This window comes from Pagrus major, chromosome 17, assembly GCF_040436345.1.
Source record: "Pagrus major chromosome 17, Pma_NU_1.0".
Classification (NCBI taxonomy): Eukaryota; Metazoa; Chordata; class Actinopteri; order Spariformes; family Sparidae; genus Pagrus; species Pagrus major.
Window position 1 is genome coordinate 19639233 of NC_133231.1, and position 12870 is coordinate 19652102.

A 12870-nucleotide genomic window follows, 5' to 3' on the forward strand; every position below is an offset into this window, starting at 1 on the left:
ATAATAAATAAGGTAATAAAGTGTAAAACCCCCCTTTGTTTTTCTTTATTTCATGTGCAAACGCAGCGACAGCACTGACCATGATGCAAGTTTTCTGCTAACAGAGGACGGACGGAGAGCGGGACGACCGTCCGAGCCACAACCTCCACCAGCAGCAGCAGCTGTCCACTGAGAAAGACAGACAGAAAGAGAGAGAGCGCAAGAGAAAGAGGCAACAGAGAGAGAACGAGTGTAAGAAGGAGCGAGGGGAGCGGGTGAAAACAGTCGATGGATGCTGTCCGGATTGAGGGGACAGCACGTTTCTCACTGACGAGGAAAAGAAAGATTTCAAAATTGAGTCGAAGGATAGAAACTCGCCGTCAGGTAAGAACTTTTTCAGAACTTTTCGACTTTTCTACACTTTGTGTCGGTGTCAGTGTTATCAGTGTGAAAGGGAAACTCATTATAGACCGCCGTTAGATGTGTGTCGTGTGTTTGTTCGTGCGTGTGTTTGTGTATTCATCTCCAGCCCTGCTGATTCTGAGTTGGAGAACGGTGTCAGGGTCATGAATATGGAGCACAGAGAGATTGGGGAGGGTGTGATCTGTTGTGTTTCACATCAATTCCTTTCTTGTTAAGCAGAGTCAGCAGAGTCATCCAACTCTCCTCCAAGGACACATCACACAGCCACTTACGCACCTCCCACATCAGCCTCGTCCTCGCTCTTGTCTTCTCTCATTGCCTCCCCCTCCGCCCCTCACCTCTTCTTGCCCCTCATCATCTCACCTGAATGTTCGCCGTCTTCTTCAATAAACTGCACTTTGTGTGTGACTGTAAACACATCATTCTTTCTTGTTCTTGAACTCCACAATTATTGTTTGCTCGCCCGCCTGTTTGTACTCCTGATGTCCGTCCTGTTCCTCTTCTGCCTCCCTCCGTCGACCTCCTATCTTTTTTTCTCAGCAGGCATGGTGTGTGAGAAGGGGATCCAGATCCTCCTCACCACCGTGGGGGCATTCGCTGCCTTCGGCCTGATGACGGTGGCAATAGGGACGGACTACTGGCTGTACTCCCGTGCCCTCATCTGCAACAGCACAGCCAACGTCACCCAGGATGATCCCCATAACAAGGACAAGAAGGATCCTGGGGCGCTCACCCACTCTGGACTGTGGAGGATATGCTGCCTGGAAGGTAAAGGAGAAGTTTTTGGGAGGGATTTGGATCGCTGGGAAAAGTTTGCTTTGGTCGAGGCTTTTCATTTTAGTGAGGAGGGTTCAGGGAAAGCTGATATGTGGCAACACAGCTCAGGTTACTTTCTAGCCCTTTAGCATTTAATGTAGATCCAAATCTGATCAGATGAGGTCTTCTCGCCTTCAGGACTTAAAATAAAAGCAGAGTCAACTGAAGATTGAAAGAGTACTTCAATAATTTGGGAAATGTGCTTATTTTCTCTAGATGAGGGTGAGAGAAGAACATTGTTACCATGAATATGAACATAAATCCAGCAGCCAGTTAGCTTAGCTTAGCATAAAGATTCATAACAGGAAGAAACAGCTAGCCTGGCTCTGTCCTGCTAGCACCTCTAAAGGTCCCGGTGGTCGGTTGTTGTGCATTGTCGGGACGGTCTGTGAGCATCCTTGGCTTTAGTCGGTGCGGTGTGTCCCACGCTGCTGGCACTGGACAGCCCTTGTTGAAGGATCTTTTGCCGAAATAGAATTGGTGGCGGCTTGTTGGTGAGTGAAATCACTGTTGTTGGCCTCCGGCTGTAGTCTTTGCGGTGCGTTCAAGTGCAGGTTTCTGGCCGAGATGCTGAAAACACAAGGCGACAGTCATACTAGTTATTTGATGTCAGTTTTTTGTGTCAAGGCCTTAAAGCTCACTTCTCATTATAGCTTGTTCTAATCAGTACAAAAGCTGAAGTGTAAAAATGAAAAGTGTGTGAACTCACAGGGGTAAAATCAACTGACATAACATATATATATAGTTTTAGATTCGTGTTAAAATATAGATACAAGGCTATAACATGACAAAAGATGACAACACTACTCCCAAGCTTCACGGACGCAGAATGAAAAGGTCAAAAACTGCTGCAGGAGTTTTTGAGCTGCTAAGCTAAGCTAACTGGCTGCTAGCTATAGCTTGATATTTACAGTATAAGACTAAAAGTGCTATCAATCTTCTTTTCTTACTGTCAAGAAAGTGAGTAAGCATGTTTCTCAAAATGTCAAAATATTTCTGCAAGTGCTCTTTCCAGTCTTAATTTCCCTGTCATGTAACAGGGAATGGGTAATATTTTTCCTTTTTTTCCCTGCAGAATAATTCAGACTGAGCACACATTAATGTTTCGACTGTCGCAATCACAAATTCTTTTTGCCTCCGCTGTGATTTGACAATTTAATACACACCAAAGGCTCTGAACACTGGAGGTAGTGATGAATCCAACTTAACTTATCAGCTGCAACTGAACTGAACTCATTAACATCGTCTCTCTCGGCTGCGTGGAAGCTTTTATTGTCTGTCAGTCACCATGTGTTTTTTATTATTATGGCTCAGCAGTGTCAGACTTTCAACTGATTTTAGGACTCTTTTGCATCGCTGTGATCTCAGTGATCATTATTAGCATCAGCATATACACGTTTCATTTGTATTTGTTAGACCGTGCTGTAGTGACAAAAAACTATTTTGCATAATTGCGGTATAATTACACGACACTGAAGCGTATCCCTCACTCAAAATAATCCATTAATCACTGCGTTTGACTCAGTAATTTAATTCGAGGGATGAAACAAAAGGCCCTCGGTCACCCTGACGCACAACGACTTCTCACTCCAAGTGGTTGAAGCTACAGAATCTGGCAGTGGCCATCTCTCGATCTTCGGTTTGTCACTGCAACACAAGCTGCTAATCCATTATACATTACACTGCCTGGCTGACACTCAACAGTAAAGGCTGCGATGGAGTTAACAGTGAAGCAGCTACAGCCAAAGGGGTGGTGTGAGTTAGCGATCTGTGCCTTTGCTCACATACAGACTTCTGTCTCCAGGAAAACCTCTTGGCTCTCCTTATAAAGCATCCCCGGCCCATCCTGGGCTTGGTCATTGTACAAAGCTAATTTGTCCTCATCTCTAAGCTTCCTGATAGCAAAGCAGCCAATTAGAGATAAGCTCCAGCCCTTGCAGCACTGCTGCAGTGCACCCCCACCCACTCCCTCCATTGCCTCACTCTTTCAGTTTCTCCACTTGCTATCCCTCCGTCTCACTCCCCCAAACATTACATTGAATCTTTCACTGGTTTCTCCTCTTCTTCACATCCTCGTAGCTTCCTCTCCTTCAGTCCTTTTCTCTCACATTGTGGTGCAGTAAAGCTGACAGTGTCTTGGCATGGCTTAGAGGTCAAGTATCCTTGATGTCTGTGGAGTATTCAGCCAAGATAGATGCTCTGTAGCCGTGCAGCGATGCAGTGAGGTGTAGCTGGAGCCGAAATGCAGGACATGCTAGCTCTAAAAGATTTATGCCCGTGGGTGGGTGGCACATTATGCTGTGGATAGAGATGTGTCCTGTCCTTGTCTCAAGCTCGTCTGCAGGTTTACTGAAGGTGAGGTTGTACTGAATTACCTGTCAAAGATTACTTACTTTTATTTGTTGAATCTTTGTTCATGTAGCGCAGAAGTTACCAACCTTTTACCTTCATAGACACCAGGTAGCATGTTATAAATATGTCCACTAAACGGATATATAACAGTGGATATTGCTGTGACACATTTTCATGCAACTGATCTCTTAATGTTGATGTTGGTTTGAAAAGTTCACCCATTTATCTGTCACTTTTAGCTTCTTTTCAATTAGTTTTAGCCGCCTATTCAACTAGTTTCCAACTGTTTGAATTGTTTTAAGGGACACTCCATCACCGAATCAAAAATACACATTTTCCCTCCAGATTGTTTTGGTGTGAGTTGCCCAGTTTTGGAGATATCAGCCGTAGAGAAGTCTGCCTTCACTTGAAAATAACGGAACCAGATGGCACTTAGCTTGTGGTGCTCAAAGCTCCAAAAAAAAATACATTTGAAAAACTCAACAGCAATGTCTCTTTCCAGAAATCATGACCATTTACTCAAGATAATCAACAGACCTTGTTATGAGCAGTTTCATGTAGGAACTATTTTCTTTGTGCCAAACTACACCCCGTGCAGAATGAAGCATGTATCTACTCATGCACCAGTTAATTAGCTAGCCTCGTATCCATGAGCAGATGCACGCTTCCTTCTGCGTGGTGACACTTTTGGCGGGTGTAGTTCAGTAGACAGAAATAATGCCAAAAAAGTCCAATGATGATCTTGAGTAGTAGTGCCAAGCGGTTGCATCATATTTTAGAAAAGGCGGACATCTCTACAGTCGATATCTCCAGAGCTCAGCAATTGGCGCCGAAGCAATCTAGATGGATAAATAGCAACACATGTAAGATTTGTTGATTTGGAGGTGAACTTTCATATTAAATTTCTACTCCAAACCGAGTGGAGGCAGCATATCACCGGAGTAGCCATGTTAGCCATGTAGCTAATGTGGTCTGGACTGGGAGGGGAATGTTTATTTTTTACACCGCTAGCTCAGTAGCTTTAGACTGTGAGGGGCCGGGGCTAGCTGGTTAGCATTTGCAACAACACATAGACATCATAACATCAAAACTCGTATCTCTTCGCATTCTGTTGATGATTTTAGTTTTTGTTGTTTTGAACTGAAATTCTCACATATTTAACTATTTACCTCTCTGCTCGCTCGCTTGCTAACCATTTTTCACACACTCTCAACCGCAAGCTGTGGTGTTCATGATTTGAAGCAGGCCTATTCAATTACTTTTTTTCGAAGGGCCAGATTTGAAGTCAAAGAGCAGGGCAGGACAAAAAATACCTCCGCTTAACAGCCTTGGCTAAAACGTTTTGATAAAATAAGAGTATTTTTGTGCTTAGAAGCAGACAAACGGCCAGAATGAGGTTGATAAAGGGCCCAGGGGCCGCTAGTTGAATAGGTCTGATTTAAAGCTTACTGTGGCCTGTTTGTTTAGTTATTTATTTGTTTATTTATTTATTAGTTGAGCCTCTCAAAACCATTCACACACCCCCTGGCAACTGCAGAAGTACCCCCTCACTGATACGGCAAATGAAGTTGTGAAGATAACGCAGAAAAAGCCAGATACTACGGCACCAAGTACATCTGTATGTCCTGTAATGAGACGCTGGTCGAGCTGCTGATGTTTTAGCAGTAAGTCATTCAGCGATCAGTCCTCCAGCGAACATGTGAATTCAGAAACTGGAGGGGAACACTTACACTAATGTCTAAAAGCTCTGACAGTGTGAACGCCACCTGAAACAGTCTGTTGAGTCTGTGTCTGAGGATGGTAACAGCACTGATCCGTGTGGCTCAACTGACATCCCGTCCCTTTGTACCTCCATCTGTTTCTTTTCAGACCAACCTGTGGAAATAAAAGAGCTGTGAGAAAAGAGACCAGCTCACCCCACATCTGTCCATGTCTCCCTCCGTCTGTGTCTCTTCATTCCATCACCTCCATCCATCTCTCTCACAATCCACCCATCAGCAACAGTGGTGTGCTGTCATCATCGTGCGTGCATCCCTCCGTTCGTCTGTCTGTCTACATGCAGGACCCCGGCGGGTAGTTATCTGTCTACCCGTGTGTCTGCATACTTGTATGTATTTACGTGTGTGTGTGTGTGTGTGCGTGTGTGCGTGTGTGTGTGTGTACTAGTGTTAATTTTGTTAATGGAAATTATGACTAAATACAACTAAAAAACTCAACTATGACTCATTTTCCGTGACTAAGACGAGACGATGCCGACAAGGAACAGATGTCTTTAAACATTAACTGTGACTATATCAACATGCAGTTTTGTTGACGATGAAGACGAGGCCGCCGAGCTCAAAAGATAAAAACTCCGCCAAAATCTCAAACAAAAAAAAGAGAAGATGAAACGTTAGAGAGGCTTTTTTCTTTCAGCGCAGCGGTTCTGTTTCCTGTGCTGCGTGCATCATATCAGGACGATACCATCAGCACAAAATGAGCAGAATCAGGACTCGGAGTCTTGTTTCCATTGTTCACAACGCAAGTTTGTCATGTTCTTTGGTCAAATTGTTTTATTGTCTTTACAGCTCATATTGTTGTATAATAGTGTGAGAGAGAGTGTTGGGCCCCAGTACTGGTTCACAATAAATATGCAAATCAGAACATGGTCCATCGATACCATCGGACCACGAAATGAGGCACTTTCTGCAAAGCTGCATTCTTAAAGGGGCACCATTTAAAAATTTGTATTCATTCACATGTATTAATCTTTTTTTAGTGGCCACACGTGAGCGGATTGTAACGTGACATGAAAAATGAGACCTTCTTGGTTGCCTTTACAAGCCTGTGAACGAAGTTGTTTAAAGCTGCTGGACTGTGGATTTCATTATGAAGGACTCAGGTTGGACTTCCCGATGTGACTTTATGCACGTTCTCAAGTGCCTCTCTCAGCTCCGCTAACGGAGAGCAACAGTAGCTAACGTTAATTTAGAAATGTAGTACGCTAACATAACAACACAGAAGCTCCGCAGAGCCCCTTTAAGCACAGTTACTGGATGAGGCTAGACTAGACACAACACTTGTGCCATATCATTTTATAACGATATTCAAAACCAAGACGATATAAAGTCTCATGTCACGATATAATAATGACATATCGCCCAGCGAATAGGTTGATTAAACATGATAAAAACTAACAAGGACATAAAAACTAAATCTAAATGAAAACTAGCCGTCAAAATTAACACTAGTGTGTACTGTATGTATGTGATGTTACTAACTTGCATTTAACCTCTGTGGTGTTCTTATCAGTATGTTGAGGTCTGACATCCGGCACATATGCTCGAATACAAAAGAGAGATTTTCTTACAAATATATGACTGTGCTCGAGTGTCAGTCAGTTTGTCTCTCAGGAGGATATTTGCTGCTCTCTTTTTCTTACAGCGTCAGTTATGAGCTGCTGTCTTTTGTTGTGTCTGGTCACCCCCTGTTTCTTCTCTCATCTCCCAGGAGTAAAGAGAGGAGTGTGTTCTCAGATCAACCACTTCCCAGAGGACGCAGACTTTGACCATGACGGGGCAGAGTACGTCCTACGTAAGTCAATAACAACATTACTAGGCATGGGTGATGAATGACAGGGGAGCCTGGTTATGAATAAGAGAGAGAGAGAGAGAGCCTGACGCTAAGAGAAAGAAAGTGTAAAATTACCCTCCGTGACTTTTTAGCTCTGTGTTTTTGTTGCTCGTCCTCAGAAGATTCTCTCTGCGAGAAATGAACATGTGACAGTGTGTGCAGAAAATCAGGGAAGATGGGGCGCCCTAGTTCATACCCAGTGCCCTGCAGTGATATCTCTCTGCTCTGTGATATGCTACATGTGTGCCTGTGCATACATAAAGAAAAGCTTGTGTTCTGTTTACAATGTTGCAGAGGCATTTTGCTGGCATTTAGGTGGCATTTTCTCTCCCGTGGCCTAGTTGTCCTAGATGAGAGAGGAGTGCTAATGTGTGTGTGCGTGTGTGTGTGTGTGTGTGTGTGTGCGTGTGTGTGCATGGTTGGCAGACCTGCTGAAAGCACCGAAGGCCACATGGGAAGTTTGATTCGATTGTGTGTCTAGAACTGAGTAATTAATTATCTCACTCTCAAGTCTTATGTTCATATTTATAACGGAGCAGCTTTCACATTTTTATTTTCTTTGTCGACGTTATTCTGTGTCCTTGCATTGTTCAAACCTGGGTTTAGTTATAAAGTAGCTGTCTATACTGACTCGGAGTAAACCACCAGTTTTCTTGAAGTTGTAACCTTTAAGATTTCATTCTTGGTTGATTTGGTGACGCCTGTGGTGAACGAGCACATTTTAATGCTTAAGTTGACAGTCATTGAGCCACACAATGAAAACACATTCTGGGTTCACGCTGTGCACGGCAGTGGCACTTTTCACACAACAGCAGAGCACAGCGAAATGAGTTTTTGCCAAAAAAGACGGTATATTGTGATTCTCATGAGTTCTTCAAAATAAAAGTAGGGCGATTATTTTTTATATGTTGTGAGTCACGATTTCATTTCATTTCATTTTCACAAAAAAAAATATATGAAAATGTCGATGTGATTTTTTTTCTTGAGTCTGTACTAGATAGAGCATGGATACCTGACCAGAACCCAACAGAAATTAAGAATTCACATCCGGGTTTGGGTCGGGTTCGGTGACGTCAGTGTTTTCAAGTTCTCTGCCTGGACGTAATTTCTTTTCTGTATGAGTTTGTGCGTATAGATAGATGATATTAGTGTTGTACCAGCTGTACTGTGTCGCTCTCTTCTCTCTGACAGCAAGTTGTGAGACGAACTATTGCACTATCTGTATACTGTAGGCTCGCCTCCTCACATACAGTTATCTTAAATGCTGTTGTGCTAATCACACAGTAATCAAGCCTTGTCATATTTATCTTTCAATAAAAATAAACAATGTTATGCCCTCAAAGTTGTGTTTGATAAAACATAGCATCGATTATCCATATTTTTCATGTTATTATATCAAAGTTAGACATTTTAGTATCGTGACAGCACTAATAGATATATAATATATGTGGGCGTATATTATTATTTTTAAATTTAATATCTATGTGCCTAGAACAATGCCTTTTCATGGTCATCTGCACTGAACATGTCTGTAATCAGGGCAAAGCTGTAACCATAGTAACAACTGCGTGACAGGGTAACATACACTCAGTTCTTCAGTTTACATTAACTGCTGCCCAGAATAAACCTTATTAACTTTTGGATACAGGGATAAATGCACAAGGCTTAACATCGCATGGCGTTGAGTGATATTGCACTTGGCCATATTGCAATTTCAATAACATTTCGATTAATTGCCCAGCGGTAATGTTTGACCATGTTTTACCAGCTGAATCCTTCAATGTGAAAACTTCTGTTTGTATATGGCTCATTTCTGACTGCAGGACAGTGAGACTAGTATCAATGAGAACATTTGAAACAGTAACACTAGATTACATGCATACATCATTTCCTGTGAATCCCTCAGGTTTAGGTAGTTAATTAGAGTTAGAGAAGTAATTACAGAATGTAAATACATTGAAAGGCTGTTGCTAAGGAGACAAAAACCATGAATAGTATCAAAGACGGGGCTTGATTTTATACAAATCTTAAGGATCGTAACTTTAAGACAATTTCAATTTCAGTTCTTTATTGCCATGTCAACACAGCTGATAGGAACGTTCCCCAGTGCAGCTCTTAAAAACGGACGAGAACATAAACACAAGTCGATAAAATATATGAACTAAAAGCGACAATGGAGTTATTCATTCATACGTACATAATATGCAAAGTCATAAAGTGCATAGTGTTGCTGTATTCGTATCAGGCGATAGTTGCTTTGTCCTGCTATCTTCCTACTTTTAAAGTGCTTGTTGGCTAATGCCTGCTCTGCTGCTAAAAGTGCTTTTGTGTCTGAAGATACTGTCACAGAAGTCCGGCGTCATTTCACACATTCAGTATTTATACTCCTCGTTTTCTCATTTTTGCCGCTGACTGTTATTCTCTCCTCTGTTCAGGGGTAGTCAGGGCTTCCAACATCTTCCCGATCCTCAGTGCCATCCTGCTGCTGATGGGAGGGGTTTGCATCGCTGCTAGTCGTTTCTATAAGAGCAAAAGGAACATCATCCTGGGGGCGGGGATTCTCTTTGTGGCTGCAGGTAACCCGAGATTATTGTATGTGCATGCGTGTGTGAGAGACAGTCTGGAGAATATTACTTGCTCTAACAGTTTTGATGCTTTGTTTGGGAGTGTGCAGCTGTGTGTAGACTCTTCTGTCAGCTTAATAGAAGTCTTTATATCCAACCTTCGTCTTGTCAGTTGTCTTTATTGGGAATGTCACAAATCATCATGTCAAACAAATGTGTTTATTAGTACTGTGAGTTGCTCTGTCTGGGTTTATTTAGCTCTTTTGTAAATACCGTACTTCTGTGCTCTCTCAGGTCTGAGTAACATCATTGGTGTGATCGTGTACATCTCGGCTGCACTGGGGGACATCTCTCCTAAGAAGGACGAGGATAAGAAGTGGCAGTACTCCTACGGTTGGTCCTTTTACTTTGGAGGCCTGTCCTTCATCATGGCCGAGATGGTGGGGGTGCTGGCTGTCAACATCTACATCGAGAAGAACAAGGAGCTGCGCTGTCGCTCCCGCACCGACATCTTCAAGAGCACCACGCACGCCATGCTCCGCCTGCCCAGCTACCGCTTCCGCCGCCGCTCCCGCTCCTCGTCGCGCTCCACCGACCCCTCACGCTCCCGAGACCCCTCACCTGTAGGAGGTGGGGGCAAGAACTTCGGCCTGCCCCCCTCTGCGCTGCTCTCCCAGGGCCCCATCTCGGTGTCCACTTTACCGAACCCCCACTCTCGCTCCCACACGGCCCTGGCTGGAGGCGACATCTCCCTCTACACGTTGTCCCGTGACCCCAAACTGGGGGGTTTGCCGCCCATGTATGGAACGGTGGACAGGGCCACGCTTTACCAGCTCCACAACTGCTTCCCAAAGGATGGAGGGGGAGGTGGAGGGGTGATGATGAGCGGCACACTTCCCTCGCTTAAGTCACACAACCCTTCCAATTCTTCCAACTCCAACGCGCCGATGCCCAACTCGGTGGGCTCCGGCCCTCCACCCTTCACCTCGTCCACAGTAGACAGGGAGCGAGGGATGGGGACTCTGGACAGGCTGAAGGGAGACAGGGAGAGCAACTCTAACACCCTGAATAGGAAGACAACGCCTGTGTAGGGAGGAGGGGAGGCGAGAGGGAAGGGAGGGGAGGATAGGTAGTGATAAAGGAGGGAAGATAGAGAGGAGCTCTGTGTTTGTTTGGCTCAATAGAAAGACAGACAGGTGAAATGTTAAATCTCTCCCTCCATGTTCACTGTTATTTAGTCTACTCAATCTCACTGAGAGCAAAAAGAAGAAGAGTAATAACAGAGCGATAATAACAACAACAATGAACTTTCACAATAAAACTATTTTGATATTTTAATGTGCTAGAAATGATTTATTTTGTTAATGATCAAACGCAATTAACCTTGGGCTATTATGAAAAATGTTTCACATATTTTTTTGTGCAATATTACTGCTAATTTAACCAGATCATCATTAATGTAAAATTGTTGTTGTGATTATTCTTAGCGTTATTACAGGCTAGCCGCGTTTGCAGAACACTATCGTTTTGGAATGAAGAATTTTAATTTCAATGTTGTTTTCACTCTAATTTTAGATCTCGATGACTTTTACTGTGAATTTCTTCCATGCAGAGCCGCTGGGACTGTCAGTGAGCTGTGCGTAATTGTGTCAAAGTGTCAAGCATGAGTGTGCACAATATGTGGAAGAGTGAGGGCCTGTATTATTTTTGTAACCCCCATATTATATAATTTTCATTTATAACATGAAGTCAGATTTGAATACTGTAAATTGTCTTCCAATATTGATACTGAAAGAAATGCAACAATAATGTGAGTGACTGCGACAACCGTCCAACTTCATTGTTATTATGAGTCTGAGTTTTCTATGGGCCTCTGTTAGTCTTATTTCCATTCTAATCAGTGTTAACAGTAGTACTTGTAGCTAATAGTCGTGTTGAAGATGTTTGTTCTTGGGCATTAACAGAAACCTCTGACCGGAGGAAGCAGAAAAAAGAAGACATAGAATAAATACATTTGTACAGATTCAGGTAAAGGTTACTTACCTGAGCAGAAAAACAAAAAACCTAATCATTTTTTTCTATGAAGAGTCCCAAAGTGAGACATGCAACTCATCATTTTCAGTGGCAAAAAAATACAATATGTATATGTGGGTTGAGAGGGTTTAAAAAACACTATGGAGAAAAATCTTTTGAGAAGATACATGTACATTGTAATTACGCATACATCTCTTTGTAAAGTCTATAGATATGTTTTTTCGGGACCACTGTTCAAACTGAGTATGCATTTTGGGCAGGTTTGGCTGAAGTGTTTTCTTCCCTGGACTCTTGTTGGGTAGTTTCATCCGCTGAATTTGTCCCCGTCCCCGGCTCCCACATTTGGTCACAGGATCAGCGTTCCCTTATTTTATCACGCCAGTAACAGTTTCACCACAGAGACGACATCTTAACCTCCCCAAAGATTCTTTTCACTGTGCTTCCCCCTGTGACCGGCCGACTCGGGATCCTGAACTCTGACCTGTTTATGTTGATGAGAATGTAAACACATGTAAAAACCCAACAGCCCACCCGCCCCGCCCATCCCACTCTCTCTATTAAAACTGTCCCGAGTGACTGCAGATGCGGGTCGAGACCATGGACACACCGCTACGTGATAAAATGAAGAAACTAAAAACAAAACAACCAGACGCTTCCAGATTCTCTACGTTTTCATTTCTTTGATTTCATTTCAGAAAAAGAATAATGTGATAAAAACTGCACACAGATAGCATTTATGTGGGCAATATGAATAGTATGTAGTTGAGAATAGATATATCTAGACAAATGATTATGGTTTATCTAAATGTGTGATAAACTTAAACACTGTATTGCACGAAGTTTATAAAAAAAACAATAACAAACATATTCACAGACTGCTGTCTTTTGTTTCTTTTTTGCTGAGGAGAGCGGCGTCTCTTCTGAAACACGAAGTGAGCATGCATCTGTGTTTGAGTATCTCTGAAAAGGGAATTTTTTAAACTGTGGGGTTTTAAACCTGGGCCCGATATTGACATGTTTGGTGTGTAAATGATTCATAATTACAGATTATAGATCGCCTTAGCTGGCAGCTGCAATGTAATCCTTTGGG

At 42.9% G+C, this 12870-nt stretch overlaps 1 protein-coding gene across 1 annotated transcript; it reads left to right on the forward strand.

The window, feature by feature from the left end:
* Nucleotides 1–338: 338 nt before the first annotated feature.
* On the forward strand, nucleotides 339–10837 carry cacng8b (calcium channel, voltage-dependent, gamma subunit 8b). Its single transcript, XM_073485735.1, has 5 exons — nucleotides 339–363; nucleotides 946–1170; nucleotides 7060–7143; nucleotides 9618–9758; nucleotides 10041–10837. The coding sequence occupies exons 2-5, from the start codon at nucleotides 948–950 to the stop codon at nucleotides 10835–10837; spliced, it is 1245 nt and encodes a 414-aa protein (XP_073341836.1). The 5' UTR covers nucleotides 339–363; nucleotides 946–947.
* Nucleotides 10838–12870: the final 2033 nt, after the last annotated feature.